The following is a 16,173-nucleotide window of genomic DNA, read 5'->3' as shown; positions in this document are numbered from 1 at the left end:
TCAGTGGGGAGTGGTCGCTCCGTGCCCTCCTGAAGTCAACAACCATCTCTTTTGTTTTGTTCACATTCAGAGACAGGTTGTTGCCTCTGCACCAGTCCGTTAGCCGCTGCACCTCCTCTCTGTAAGCTGACTCGTCATTCTTGCTGATGAAACCTACCACGATCGTGTTATCGGCGAACTTGATGATGTTGTTCGAGCTATCTGTTGCAGCACAGTCGTGGGTCAGCAGAGTGAACAGCAGTGGACTGAGCACGCAGCCCTGGGGAGCCCCTGTGCTCAGTGTGATGGTTTTGGAGATGCCGTTCCCGATCCGGACTGACTGAGGCCTCCCAGTCAGGAAGTCTAGGATCCAGTTGCAGAGGGAGGTGTTCAGGCCCAGTAGGCTCAGCTTTCCAATCAGTTTCTGAGGGATGATTGTGTTGAGTGCTGAACTTAAGTCTATGAACAGCATTCGAACGTATGTGTCTTTTTTGTCCAGGTGGATTAGGGCCAGGTGGATGGTGGTGGCAACAGCAGGCCCAGTGAGGGGGCAGCAGGGTCTTGATATGCCTCATGACGAGCCTCTCGAAACACTTCATGATGATGGATATGTGTGCAACGGGACGGTAGTCATTTAGGCAGGAAACTGAAGACTTCTTCGGCATGGGGACGATGTTGGCGGCCTTGAAGCACGTTGGAACGGTGGCGCTGCTCAGGGAGATGTTGAAGATGTCAGTGAGAACATCTGCTAGCTGGTCTGCACATCCTCTGAGCACTCTACCAGGGATGTCGTCTGGTCCAGCAGCCTTCCGTGGGTTGACCCTGCAAAGGGATCTTCTCACATCGGCCACGGTGGGACACAGCACCTGGTCGTTTGTAGGAGGGGTGGACTTCCTCGCCGCCTCGTCATTTTCCTCCTCAAACCGGGCGTAGAAGTTATTCAGCACATTTGGGAGGGAGGCATCACTTGCATAGTCAGGTGATGTTGTCTTGTAATTGGTGATGTCCTGGATGCCCTTCCACATGCGCCGCATGCCGCCGCTGTCATGGAAGTGGCTGTGGATTCGCTGGGCGTGTGCACGCTTTGCCCCTCTGATGGCTCGGGACAGTTTGACCCTTGCTGTTGTTAATGCTGCCTTGTCGCCTGATCTGAAGGCGGAGTCGCGAGACCTCAGCAGCGCACTCACCTCCGCGGTCATCCATGGCTTCTGGTTGGCACGTATAGTGATGGTCTTGGGCAGTGACATCATCAATGCACTTGCTGATGTAGCTGGTCACTGATGCTGTGTACTCCTCTAACTTGATAGAGTCGCCATCAGTTGCAGCCTCCCTGAACATGTGCCAGTCAGTGTGCTCAAAGCAGTCTTGAAGAGCAGAGATGGCTCCTGCTGGCCAGGTTTTCACCTGCTTCTGAACTGGTCTGGAGCGCCTGACGAGCGGTCTGTATGCTGGGATTAGCATAACAGAGATGTGGTCTGAGTATCCGAGGAGGGGGTGGGTCTCTGCCCGGTACGCGTCGGGGATGTTTGTGTAAACCCGGTCCAACACCTTCTCCCCGCTTGTTGCAAAATCCACATACTGATGGAATTTGGGATGCACTGACTTAAGGTTCGCGTGGTTGAAATCACGGGCGACAATAAACAGACCATCAGGGTGTGCGTTCTGCAGATCGCTAATAGCCTCGACCATTTCATAAGCGCCTCCTTAGCATTAGCGCTGGGGGGAATGTAGACACCGAATATAAGGACCCGGTGGCTGTCTTTTGTTTGAGGTGTCTGGGTTTAAACAACGGAGTGAACAGACCCACCTTGGGCCTGCAGGCTGTCCCAGTGGGTGTTGTGGGGACAGACGCTTGGAGCATGGTTGCTCCCTGTCTGCTTTAGGGACAAAATGCAACATTTACAAGTCTGATATTGACTGAATGAAAACATCTATATTTATCATGTATTCTGTTTATGATACAATCATTGTCCAATTTATGTTCGTTTAATAACCCCGGCACATGCCTGATGTCACGTGTGGGATTCCCACACCGGGATCTGACGTCACTCTGCGCCCCCACATGCCTGATATCACGTGTGGGTTCCCCCTCACCAGGATCTGAAGTCACGTGTGCAATTCCTTACGTCACACTGGCGTTGAGACTGTCGAACATTACCGGCTAAGGTAACAATTACCTGACGCACCCACTCCACCTCACAGTCAACAGAGGAGTTACACTCTTCACATAGGTGTGAAGCCATGTTTATCACTGGTTACGCCCAATAGCGGAGGCAGAGCAGCTGAGAGGGCGTTACCTCAGCGGCCTTCATCTCCCGCTCTCGCATCAAACTCCCCGTCAATGCGGAACAAGCCTTAAGTAAATGTCCTGCTTTTTGATTTATTTCCACTTCCCTCCGAGGGAAGTTGGGGGGTTTGTGAAGCGACTCCTGCAGCCGGAGTCTGATGTACTGCTGAGAGGTAGGAGGAGACCACTCGGTTCATCGGCTTGATGCCGGCCCAATGGGGAGGGATCTCGGCAGAAGGGCGAGTGTGAGGGATTTTGCTGAGAGGATAAAGAAGGTGTGTGAGGGGGTGGACAGGGTGGAGTCCGAGAGGATGTTTATTTCAGTGGTGGATCCAGGAGCAGGATGGGGGAAGGAGCCCATTCACAGTGGGGAAGGGACATGAGGGGCTCGTCTGTGGAAATGTCTGAGCCCACAGTGGCGTCGAGCAGAGGGATTCACCATTTTGCGGGTCAATCACTGGCAGACTGTTGAACTGCAAGTGGGGCCAAATGGTCTGGGTAAAGTGGTATAGAGTGGTGTTGGGGGGCAAGGATGGAACAATGTTGGGTCTGATTGAATGACAGGATAGACTGGACGGGCTGAATGTCCTGCTCCTGTTCATGTTGTCTGTGTGTTTAAAGAAAAGAATAACCACATCCTTCTTGGGCGTGCAGGATGTCCCAGTGAGTGTTGTAGGGACCGGTGCTTGGAGCCCAGTTGTTTCCAAACTGTGTCAGCAACTTGGCTGAGGGACCAAATCAACATTTCCAAGTCAGCAAAAACAGTATTTATGACTATTGACACTATATATATATATATATATTTGTATGATGGTTATGACATAAAACTTGTATTTCTATATTGATAATGATACAGAATTGTATAATTTATGTTCCGTGTGTTATCTGAATGTATTTGCCTGTGATCCTGCCACAAATCAGTGGTTCTCTGTACCTGTACCTTCCCATACATGCGCACTTGACATAAATTCCACAGTTCGTGAGAAAACTCAGTGAGATTTGATTCGTGATGATTATCTTGGCACATTTGTAGCTCAATTATAAAGAGATAGTACACCTAAATGCAACACCCTTAACTGTGTCGATGAGCAGAGGGATCAAGGAGTCCCAAGTTCATCGCTCCCTCAAAGTGACTACACAGATTGACAGGCTGGTTAAGAAGGCAAATGACATGCTTGCCTTTATTAGTCAAGATATAGCATTTACAATTCAGGAAATTATGTTGCAGGTTCATGAACCGTGAGTTTGGCCACATCTGAAGTATTTCATACAGTTGTGGTTGTCTTATTCGAGGAAGGATGTCAATGGCCCTGGACAGGGCGCGAAGAGGTTCACCAGGATATTGCCTGGATTAGAAGGCATGAGCTGTAACGTGAGGCTGGACAAACTTCGGTTGTTTTCTCCAGAGCTGCACAGACTGGGGTGAGACGATGGAGGCTCATAAGTTTACGAGATGCATAAATACAGTAGTTAGAGAATAACTCTTTACCCGGGGACGAAATGTCTAAATCAATATGTATGCATTTAAAGTGAGAGGGGTAGTTTGAAAGGAGATGTGAGGGGCAAGTGTTTTTTTTTCCACACAGAGTGGTGGGTTGCTCGAATGTGCTGCCGTGTGTGATGGTAGCGGCAGATATATTGGGGACTTTTAAAAGATGTTTAGATAGACACATGAATGTGAGGGGAAATTGTGTAGGCAGAAGGGATTAGTTCAGTTGGCGATTTGATTAATTAAATAGTTTGAGCACAACATTGTTTTCCGAAGGGCTGTTCCTGTTGTACTGTTCTATGTTCTGTGTCTCTTGCCGAAAGGTTTCGGGGTTACGCAGGCAAAATAAAAGAGTGGAAACAACAGGTCAGCTGGAGCCCAATGTGGAAAATGTGAGATCACCCACTTCTGTAGGACAAACCGAAATCCTGAGTGTGATTAAATGGAGATGGACTGAGGCGCATTTGGTAGGGAGGAAGGTCCTGCTATTCTATCTCTGTCATTCTAGAATCTTTGTACAGTAATATCTATTTTTTAATTCAGTATCTGTGTATTGTTGGAGGACCATCAGTGATTATCCTTGATCCCTTCTCTCATCTCGTTCAATCTCCTTATCCCCATCACCTCATTCAGCCTCTGTCCAGTCTGTATCCTATCACCTCAATGATACATATCAACCATCTTGTTCAAACTCTGTCCAGCCTGTATCCCACCACCTCAAACATATATATCAACCATCTTGTTCAAACTCTGTCCAGCCTGTTTCCCACCAGCTCAATGATGTATATCAACCATCTTGTTCAACCTGTCCAGCCCGTATCCCACCAACTCAATGATATATATCAACCATCTTTTTCAACCTCTGTCCAGCCTGTACCCCACCACCTCAATTATATATATCAACCATCTTGTTCAACCTCTGTCCAGCCTGTTTCCCACCAGCTCAATGATGTATATCAACCATCTTGTTCAACCTGTCCAGCCCGTATCCCACCAACTCAATGATATATATCAACCATCTTTTTCAACCTCTGTCCAGCCTGTACCCCACCACCTCAATTATATATATCAACCATCTTGTTCAACCTCTGTCCAGCCTGTATCCCACCAACTCAATGGTATATATCAAATGTCTTGTTCAATATCTGTCCAGCCTGTATCACAACAATGATTATACCAACAATCGCTCTTCTGTCGCTGTCTTCATTGTGAAGTATTTTGCCTTACTGAGTCATTTCTGAAATCGGTGTTTGTTACCTGGATTACCAGAGGATTTATTCAATACAGCACGTGGTAGGGTAATGACAGCCATTCCGATTTTAGTTTCAATGTTACCAAATGTCCACTGTGTTAATCTTTGTTAGGAAACAGATTGCTAGTGGGATGCGGAGGATGTTGTCAGCACTGAATGCATCGACTGTATTACCCCTGTGTTGAAATGAAGGCAAAACTAATGAATGTGGGCATTAAAGTTGTGCAGCTTCGTTCAGGCCATCACAAGCATCTTGTAATCAGTCAATAGTTGCGCAACATTTCAAGTAAAAAGAGAAAACGCTGAGAGCATTCAGCAGATCGGGCAGCATCTTGGACAGTCCAGTTCTGACACTGGGTCTTCCACAGTTTCTCTTTCCTCAGATCCAATCTGATGTACCGTTTCCAGCACTTTACTTTCAATTTTATATTAAAAGCATTTTATTCCTGTTAGCCGGTAGGACATGTGATGATTGTGTTGTGTAATATCCCATTTTCTTAACTCCAGATGTGCCACCAGTTTTGATCCCATTGTGAGAACATTTATATCTCACAGGAGGCTGTACGAACCCATGTCCTTCTCTTATGCAGAGGTCACTGACACCCTCTCTCCATTCCCAATCTGTACTCGCAGCCCATGACGGTGATGGCTGTCTAGGGTAGAACCATAGAACAGTATGGCACAGTACAGGCTCTTCAGCCCTCTATGTTGTGCCGAACTATATAATCATTAAAAAAAAGTACTAAACCCAAACTACCCCATAACTCTCCATTTTTCTTTCATCCATGTGCCTGTCCAAGAGGATCTTAATTACCCCGAATGTTTTAGCCTCCACCACCATCCCTGGCAAGTCATTCCGGGCACTCACAAACCTCTGTGTAAAGAACTTACGCCTGATGTCCCCCCTAAACTTCCCTCCCTTAATTTTGTACCTATGCCCTCTGATATTTGCTATTGGTACCCTGGGAAACAAGTACTGACTATCCACCCTATCTATGCCTCTCATAATCTTGTAGACCTCTATCAAGTCCCCTCTCATTCTTCTACGCTCCAAAGAGAAAAGTCCCAGCTCTGCTAACGTTGCTTCATATGACATGTTCTCCAATCCAGGCAACATCCTGGTAAATCTCCTCTGTACCCTCTCCATAGCTTCCACATCCTTTCTATAATGAGGTGACCAGAATTGAACACAATACTCTAAGTGCGGTCTCACCAGAGATTTGTAGACTGAGACTTTGTAGGTTCTGGGACTCTGTAACAAACACAATGTTAACAGCAAGATTAGACAGTAATTAATTAATATGAAGAGAAAATTGTTGCTTCCTGACGTATCCTGTCAGATCCAATGGATCAGATCCTCCCTAGTTTACCACTTAATTTGCCCCATGTCCGTCCTCCTCGTCCAATAACTGCGTCCGATAACGCTCAATATCCCACCCTCCCTCTACTGAGCCAATCGCCCCAAATCTTTCCCAGCATTCAGCCCACATCCGCACACACAGACAGCACTTCTTCACGCAGGTCCACTCTCCCAGCAAGGGGACCCGCATCTAACTGATCCCACAATCCCGGCTCAGGCGCAAAACCGGGACTGAAAGACTGGAGAGCCCGGAGCCTCTGGCTGTTGGGAAGAACTCGAAACCGGACATTTCCCACTGCAAATCACCCTCTATTTACTCAAAGCTGAGATCAGCCCCTTCCTCACCGCCGCCGTGACCGGAGTCGGCACTGCGCCTGCGCTCTGCAGGAGGTTCACTGCGGCACCATCCATGGCCGGAGGTCACTAGGTCAGAGCGTTTGGCTGTCCGGTTCTTTCACTGTGACACCCCGAACTCCACGTCAACTCCATCCAAACCACCCAGGGCGAACTTTAATGACCAACAAACCATAATTGCTCTTAGTGATCAGCGATCTGAATGATTCAGTCGCTTTTAGAGGAAGGGATACCTAAGGTCGACATTGTGGAAGTGTTTAGTTTCCCAGGAGACAAGACTGTGTACGGGAGGTGTTCTGTCACCTGATTCAATCTGTGTTTTCACTGCTGGCAATTCCAGTGAACATCAATAAAACTGTTGTTTATGAATCTTCTAAACAACAAGACTCTGCACTGACTGCAGCCACTCCATCCCAAAGCAGATCACCCTGGAGAGTCCTCCCCTCTGATGACGCATTGATCACATTGCGCATGCTCGCATTCCCGGATGGGCGGTGTTTTCCTTTCCATTCTTTGTTGAATAGGTTTCAGGGTCGGGAAAAGTCCCCCGGGCGGGGAGCCGGGGGATGGATCACTGACTGCGGGGTGAAGCCATATCATTCCCATCGGTGAGTATTGAGACCAGTCCCGAGTGAGGAGGTCTGATGCTGGGCAGTGAGACCCGTTATCTCAATCGAACTGGCGGCCTTCGACCCGCTTCCCGGACGGAACCTGCCGGGGTCAGTCCGAGTTGTGGGACCTTCATACCAAACCGCCTGGGATGAGCTAACGCTCAGCCCCTGTTATTCTGCTCCTCGGGAGGGGTGAGGATGAGGCGATGGTGCTGGGAACACACCCATCTTTCGAAAGTTTGGACAAGGCAGTGAGATCTACATCTATCACGTCCTTTCGTTGCAGGTGGGGAATATGTTTCTCCTGACTCCATTCCACTCTTCCAACCTGCCGAAATGCAGCCTGTGTTTCTGGGTATATTACCCATTTGTGTGAGAATTTAGTCTCTTCTATTTTTCTGAGTTACTCAAAAATGTGTGCACTTCAATTAAACCTCCCTCCCGAATTTCCAGTCTATCTGATATTTCCACACAATTAAAATAAGGATCCGGTTTATTGCCACGGGAGACCCTCCACCAGTCACAGGATCCTGTGTCCCCCTCTCATTTTACCGCAGATCTGCAACATCTGCAGGTTTCATTTCAGCCCCGCCACCCCCTGCACTGATGGTGCAACAATCACTGCGCATGCTCACTGTTCCTGGATGGGCGGCAGTTTCCTTTCCATTCTGTGTTGGGATTGTCTGCGGGGTCGGGATTGGGAGAGGACCCTCGCCCCTGGGGCAGTGAATTGGGGGAACATCACCAGCACAGGTTGAACTAAATGCAGCGTGAGGCAGGGTAAAAGGAGCCAATACAACTTCAATTTCATTATTATAGAATGTTGCCGCGTTACTCTTGCTCATAATGAAACTCACAGTACATGGTGTAGAGCTTTGTTGTTTGCTTTTTTGGTTATCTTTGGTGAGCCACTGTTCAGTAACAGCCCAAGAAGGAGTGCTGCATGTTTTGTTTTTTTTAATTGTCTGATCACTGGCCCTCAGTGAAAGAGACAAGTGACGTCGTGAAAAGAGAATGAGTTGAGGAACTGGAGCTGCAGCTCGATGTCATTTGCCTCATACGGGACGCTGAGGAAGTTCAAAGTAAAAATTATCAGAGTACCTTTAAAACCACCATCCCCTTAAAACTATTCAGCAAACTCCAAGACCTGACCTCAATACATCCTTGTGCAATTGGATCCTGGATTTCCTCACTTGTCGACCCCACTCAGTTCAGATTGTCAAAAACATCTCCTCCACAATCTCCATCAGCACAGGAACACCACAGGGATGTGTACTTAGCCCCCTGTTCTACTCGCTTTACACCTGTGACTGTGTGGCTAAGTACAGCTCCAACACCATATATAAGTTTGCTGATGACGCCTCTGTTGTGCGCTCTATCAAAAGGGGTGGTGAATAATCATACAGGAGGGAGACTGAAAACCTGGCTGAGTGGAGTAATAACAACAACCTCAATATCAATAAGACCAAGAAACTGATTGTAGAATTCAGGAGAGGGAAGCCCGAGGTCCTTGAGCCAGTAATCATTGGAGAATCAGAGTTGGAGGGGGTCAGTAACTTTAAATTCTTGGGTCTCACTCTCCGCGGTCCTGTCCCAGACCCATCATATAAATATAATTGCGAAGACAGTACGACAGTGCCTCTACTTCCTCAGGAGTATGTAGAGATTCGGAATGTCATCAAAAACGTTGGCAAAATTCTGCAGATGTGTGGTGTAAAGTCTGCTGATTGGCTGCATTACGGACTGGTCGGGGAACAACAATGCTTTTGAGCAGAAAATACTTCAAAAGGTACTGGATTTGGTCCAGTATGTCACGGGTAAAGGTCTCCCAAATATTGAGTTTATCTACATGAAATGTTGCCGTAGAACAACAGCATCCATCATCAAAGATCCTCACCGCCCAGCAATGCACTTTTCTCACCGCTGCCATCAGCTAGAAGGTACAGGAGCCTCAGGACACGCAACACCAGGTTCCAGAACAGTTACTATCCTACAAACATTTGTATGTGAATGTACAAGGCTTGACCAGTAAGTTCGCAGATGGCACAAAATTAGTGGATGGTGTTCACGGTGAAGATTATCGTAGCTTATAGGGGATCTAAATGGGCAGAGGAGTGGTAAATCGATTGAAAAACCAACTCGAGAAGCAATGGTTTCATGTAGAGGCTGGTGATTATGTGGGGGGACCAGCCAGAGGAAGTGGATGAGGCAGCACAATTGTATAATTCCAGAAGCAGTTGGGATGTGTAGATGGAGTGAAGAGGCCAGGAGGGAAATGGGCCCATCACAGGAAATTACAACTGAATCTGCCTTCACTGGAGTATCTGGAATTATATTACAGACTCTAAACTCGTTTGTTTTTAAATTTTCAGGTCTCTTACAAATCAACCTCATCCAATCTCCCCAAGTCTTTACAATTCTACCATTTAATATTTCCCCAATCTATTTTCTAGATTTAAATCATCTTAACCAGCTTACTTTATTATCGTATCTGTTCTGAGCAGAGCAAATGTAAGCTGTCTGGATGTGTCAAGTTTCTCATCGTCAAAATTGTTTTCTGTCTCCTTTCTGCCCTGTCTTGAGAGCCTTTATCTTTGTGATAGTTGTGGGAGGAACCAGCCTTTTTCAAAGTACCTACCTCTATTCTCTCTGTGCCTGTGCTTCTATTTATGCAGCCCAGGATCCTTTATCCTTTTTAAACCACTTTTCAATTGGGGAGCTGTCCAGAGAGTAGTAGTTAACAATCACCTATACAACATAACACTGTTATTTTCTTGTTTCCACCTCCACCAGATCACTATTTTAAGGAATGTCCAAAAGAGTTTATTGTTTATAGAGTCTATTTTAAGGAGATTGACTGTTGATAATAACAGGGAATGTTTTGTCCCTAAGCCAACGGATGCTCTGATACAGGGGATGGCGATACTGTTATTTGCAAAGTACTGTAATCGTACTCTGTCTGACTCATATTCTGCTTGTTTGTAATTCAGGGTATCACCGGCAGGTGGAGCATTTCTTCACCGGGACCAAAGTGTGAACAAGACGACGACAATCAACAATACTGTCACAATCAGAATGGACAGAGGTATGAATTCAGAGATTGTGTGATAAACGAGCATTTCTGGTTTTGGAAGGGCAGCTATCAACTCCCTCCTGGTTTTCTGGGCTGCTGCGGAAAGGAGATGAGCGGAGTTTCCGAAATCTGTTTTCTGTAGCCGAGCCGAGAACATTGCCGGAGTTGTGAATGGCTGAGGATCAGATGACATCTCATTCTGGATAAATATGCGGTTTGCTTCAGTGTTTTAATACCCGAAACCATGTCTGGGCTGTGTACAAATGGTGAATGTGAGTTCTCAATATTTCCCTAATAAGGTGATCTGATAACTGGATTTAAAATTCCCAGGATCTCTGATGGAAAACCCGGATTGGCCAATGACCAAATGTCTCAGTCCCCAGCAGACATTGTGATGGTGCTCAACTCTGATTCCGGGGGTAATAAAACAGAGATTACAGCTGGGACACAGGTCCTTCGTTCCAGCTAATTAATGCTGATCCAAATGTCTTTTGTGCTTGCTCAATTTTCCCACAGCTTTTCCCAAATTTCCCTTATAGACTTCTTCTATCCTTTTCCCTGCCCACATCCTCTCTCTTTAAATTTATTTGTGTTTACTGCCTCCTCTGGCTGCATGTAATTTATACCCATCACCCGCCACGTGAACGAATGCCCCTTCGGTCCATTTTAAATTTCTTCCCTCAAGTCTTAGACTCCTCTACCCCGGGAAAAAGACTATGACCATCTACCCTAACTACGTCCCTGATTATTTTTATGTACGTGTGTAAGATGTTCAAGCTCCAATTATCCAGGGCAAACAGTCGCAGACGAACCACATAACAGAAAACCCAGCATCCTAGTCCAGTGGCATACTGGTCATTCTCCACTAAATTCATTCCAGCTTAATCAAGTCTGTTCTATAGAACCAGAGCTCCAGAGCAGATAGTGGAGCGGGGGTTGAAAATAAATAATGTTAAAAGTTTCTGCAAAGTCAGTAAGTGTCTTTGATGGTGGTAATGATCTTATGAGGTGTGTCTATTTCAATGCAAGGAGTATTGTGGCGAACGCCGACGAGCTGAGGGCCTGGATTGACACGTGGAATTACATTATAGCCATTAGTGAAACTTGGCTACAGGAGGGGCAAGACTGGCAGCTTAATGTTCCAGAGTTCCAATATTTCAAACGTGGTAGGGGCAGAGGAATGAATGGTGGCGAGGTAGCATTGCTAGACAGAGAAAATGTTACACCAGTGTTCAGGCAGGACAGATTAGAGGGCTTGTCTACCGAAGCCATATGGGTGGAGCTGAGAAACAGGAAAGGAATGACCACATTAATGGGGTTGTATTATAGACCAGCCAACATTCAGCGAGAATAGGAGGAGCAAATCTGCGGAGAGATAACAGCCAACTGCAGGGAGACAAAAAGTTGTGATTGTAGGGGATTTTAATTTTCCACACATTGATTGCAACTCCCATGCTGTTAAAGGTCTAGATGAGTTAGAGTTTGTAAAATGTGTTCGGGAAAGTTTTCTAAATCAATATATAGATGTACCAACCAGGGAGGATGCAATATTAGATCTCCCATTAGGAAATGAGTTTGGGCCGGTGACGGAAGTGTGTGTAGGGGAACACTTTGGTTCCAGTGATCATAATACCATTAGTTTCAACTTGATGATGAATAAAGATCGATCAGGTCCTCGGGTTGAGGTTCTAAACTGGAAAAAGGCCAAATTTGAAGAAATGAGAAAGGATCTAAAAGCTTGGATTGGGACAGGTTGTTCTCTGGCAAGGGTGTGACTGGTAGGTGGGAGGCCTTCAAAGGAGAAATTTTGAGAGTGCAGAGTTTGTATGTTCCTGTCAGGATTAATGGCAAAGTGAATAAGAATAAGGAACCTTGGTTCTCGAGCGATATTGGAACTGTGAAAAAGAAGAAGAGAGAGATATATGACAGGTATAGGCAACAAGGAGCAAATAAGGTGCTTGAGGAGTATAAAAAGTGCACAAAAATACTTAAGAAAGAAATCAGCAGGGCTAAAAGATGACAAGATGTTGCGTTGGCAGTTAAGGTGAAGGATAATCCAAACAGCTTCTACAGGTATATAAAGAGCAAAAGCATAGTAAGGAAGAAAAAGGTCCTCTTATAGATCGGAGTGGTCGGCTATGCATGGAACCAAAAGAAATAGGGGAGATCTTAAAAATGGTTTTTACATCTCTATTTACTAAGGAAACTGGCATTGAGTGAACGGAAATAAGGCAAACAAGTAGTGAGGTCATGGAACCTATACAGATTGAAGAGGAGGAGGTGCTTGCTATCTTGAGGGAAATCAGAGAAGATAAATCCCCACGACCTGATAGAGTGTTCCATCGGATTTTGAACGAGACTAGTGTTGATATTGCAGGGGCCCTGGCAGATAAATTTAAAATGTCGGTATCTACGGGTGAGGTGCTGGTGGATTGAAGGATAGCTCACGTTGTTCCATTGTTTAAAAAAGGATCTAAAAGTAATCCGAGAAATTACAGGCCGGTAAGTTTGACGTCATATCTTTATTTAATTTCCCAGTATCACCGGACACCGTTGCATTAAGATCCCGTGGTCATCATTCAACTGCTGGGATTTAAGTGATTGGCATTACTGTGTCTATCCTGTTATTTTACTGGGAGTGAATGTGTCCAGTCACCGGCTTATCGGTATGGTCACCAAGCAGGATGTACGGTTCACAGTAACCAGCACAGTCCCACTCCAAATCTGGCCAGCCAGAGTCACGGCTCCATTGCAGTTTGAATTAGTTTTGTTCAGATCTAAATCATACTCTTATAAACTGCAATTCATCACTTATTTCAGGTAGGGCATTGAAACGAGTAGGGAAAGTACTGAAGAGGTGTTTACAAGGCGGATCATCGGGGAAAGCTGATCGGGACACAGGAAGCAAGGTACCGAAGCAGGGTCAGATTGAGAGCGATGTCCCAGAATGCAGTACGGCCGCAGCGGAAGTGGAGCAAATGCAGCCCAGAGACACCAATCCGGACCCTGGAACCAGCACAAGTGAGGCGACTGCCTGTCAGCCCAGAGTCAGTGACATCAGAGACACTGATCAGGACCCTGGAACCAGCACAAGTGAGGCAACTGCCTGTCAGCCCAGAGACAGTGACGTCAGAGACACTGAGCAGGACCCTGGAACCAGCACAAGTGAGGCGACTGCCTGTCAGCCCGGAAGTTCATTGAACACGGAATTGTCAAGTCCCCAACACGGAGCCGGTGAGTGAAATATGAGGGTGATGTGTTTGCAGAATGTGGCAGGGAGAAGGGTAAATGCGATTCCTTGTTGGAAGGTTGGTCAGAGAGAGGGGGAATGTGTAGGTGTGGTACGTGTGGTGTAGTGGGGTACCCATTACCCCACTACAAGAAGTGTACTACCTGCTCTGAGGATTTACGGGATGTGCATTGGCGGAAAGGCAGTTGTCCAGATAAGAGAATATTTCCAGGATGTGAATTAAGGGAAATGTATTTGCCAGGATGGAGAGTGTATCTCTGGGAAGCGAATATTACTGACAGGCCCAGCATTTATTGCCGATCCAAAATTGAAATAGGTGAGTGGGTCGGTTGAGGGATGGACTGGTGTGCATCAAATCTGGTCCTTCTATGAACGTAATGCCTCGAATATTGTTTGGTAGGTTTTAAGGCCAGTTGGAGATTGGGAATATATCGGTTTTAGTGTCTGTAGGCAGGTTCAAGTCATGTTTTTTTGTTGAGTTTGGTGAGAGCGGTGGAAACGAAAAATAATTTGAGTTCAAGCCTACATTTTCCTTTTTATATTCACAGAGCCAGAGTTGACAATCCCTGACCTCTTAGCAGAGGGGGAGGGATATCGACTGTACCAACTGACAAAGTTCTATAGAGACAGACTCAAACAAGCAATTGAAGAAAAGGTTGAAAGACTCGGTTGGATGTTGACAAAGGAGGGACATTTCAGTAGAGAAGAAAATGAGGTGAGTGTAGTTTGTGTATTGTCACAGAACTGCTGGGAATAGTGACCAAAATTAATCTTCACGTTCTTGGCGTCCTACCTGGCAATGGAGACTTTGATTTCTGACCTGTCTCTCGCAGATCTGGTTTCAGCTGTTAAGGTGGGGAGCACTGGGAACTACAGGGTCAGCCTCAGCTTTTTATCTCCCACCTGCTGTATTGATCAGTGTGATATGAGAGCAGTAGCGGCAAGTAATGGAAACTATGACAATTAAAGAGGAGGAAGTACTGGCACTTTTTAGGAATATAAAAGTGGATAAATCTCCGGATCCTGACAGGATATTCCCTTGGACCTTGAAGGAAGTTACTGTAGAAATAGCAGGGGCTCGGACAGAAATATTTCAAATGTCATTAGAAACGGGGATGGTGCCGGAGGATTGGCGTATTGCTCATGTGGCTCAATTTTCTTAAAAAGGGTTCGAGAGTAAACCTAGCAATTATAGGCCTGTCAGTTTGACGTCAGTGATAGGTAAATTAATGGAAAGTATTCTTAGAGATGGTATATATAATTATCTGGATAGACATGGTCTGATTAGGAATAGTCAGCATGGATTTGTACGTGGAAGGTCATGTTTGACAAATCTTATTGAATATTCTGAAGAGGTTATGTGGAAAGTTTACGAGGGTCAAGCAGTGGATGCTCTCTATATGGACTTCAGTAAGGCCTTTGACAAGGTTCCGCACGGAAGGTTAGTTAGGAAGGTTCAATCGTTGTGTATTAATATTGAAGTAGTAAAATGGATTCAACAGTGGCTAGATGGGAGATACCAGAGAGTAGTGGTGAATAACTGTTTGTCAGGTTGGAGGCCGGTGACAAGTGGTGTGCCTCAGGGATCTGTATAGGGTCCAATGTTGTTTGTCATATACATTAATGATCTGGATGATGGGGTGATACATTGGATTAGTAAGTATGCAGATGATACTAAGGTAGGTGGCGTTGTGGATAATGAAGTAGGTTTTCAAAGCTTGCAGAGGGATTTAGGCCAGTTAGAAGTGTGGGCTGAAAGATGGCAGATGGAGTTTAATGCTAATAAGTGTAGGGTGCTACATTTTGGTAGGAATAATCCAAATAGCACATACATTGTAAATGGTAGGGCATTGAAGAATGCAGTAGAACAGAGTGATCTAGGAATAATGGTGCATAGTTCCCTGAAGGCGGAATCTCATGTGGATAGGGTGGTGAAGAAAGCTTTTGGTATGCTGGTCTTTATAAATCAGAACATTGAGTATAGGAGTTGGGATGTAATGTTAAAATTGTACAAGGCATTGGTAAGGCCGAATTTGGAGTATTGTGTACAGTTCTGGTCACCGAATGTTAGGAAAGGTATCAACATAATAGACAGAGTACAGAGAAGATTTACTAGAATGTTACCTGGGTTTCAGCACATAACTTACAGGGAAAGGCTGAACAAGTTAGGTTTTTATTCTTTGGAGCGTAGAAGGTTGAGGGGGGACTTAATAGAGGTATTTAAAATTATGAGGGGGATAGATCGAGATGACGTGGATAGGCTTTTTCCATTGAGAGTTGGGGAGTTTCAAATAAGAGGACATAATTTGAGAATTAGGGGGCAAATGTTTAAGGGTAACACGATGGGGAATTTCTTTACTCAGAGAGTGGTAGCTGTGTGGAATGAGCTTCAGGTAGAAGTGGTAGATGCAGGTTCGGTATTGTTATTTAAAGTAAAATTGGGTAGGTATATGGACAGGAAAGGAATGGAGGGTTATGGGCTGAGTGCGGGCCAGTGGGACTCGGTGGGTGTAAGCGT

The 16,173-nt window shown here is 45.8% G+C and overlaps 1 protein-coding gene across 1 annotated transcript in view; it reads left to right on the top strand.

Moving 5' to 3' along the window:
- Positions 1–16,173, top strand: part of LOC140722657 (NACHT, LRR and PYD domains-containing protein 3-like) — a 57,163-nt gene that overhangs the window by 13,015 nt on the left and 27,975 nt on the right. The window contains exons 3-5 of the mRNA XM_073037371.1: positions 10,323–10,417; positions 13,226–13,639; positions 14,204–14,370. Of these exons, the coding sequence (XP_072893472.1) occupies positions 10,408–10,417; positions 13,226–13,639; positions 14,204–14,370 (591 nt within the window). The 5' untranslated portion in view covers positions 10,323–10,407. The remainder of the gene's footprint in view (positions 1–10,322; positions 10,418–13,225; positions 13,640–14,203; positions 14,371–16,173) is intronic.

This window comes from Hemitrygon akajei, unplaced genomic scaffold, assembly GCF_048418815.1.
Source record: "Hemitrygon akajei unplaced genomic scaffold, sHemAka1.3 Scf000082, whole genome shotgun sequence".
Classification (NCBI taxonomy): Eukaryota; Metazoa; Chordata; class Chondrichthyes; order Myliobatiformes; family Dasyatidae; genus Hemitrygon; species Hemitrygon akajei.
Note: the sequence above shows the minus strand (reverse complement) of the source record. Positions and strands in the feature narration are given on the sequence as shown.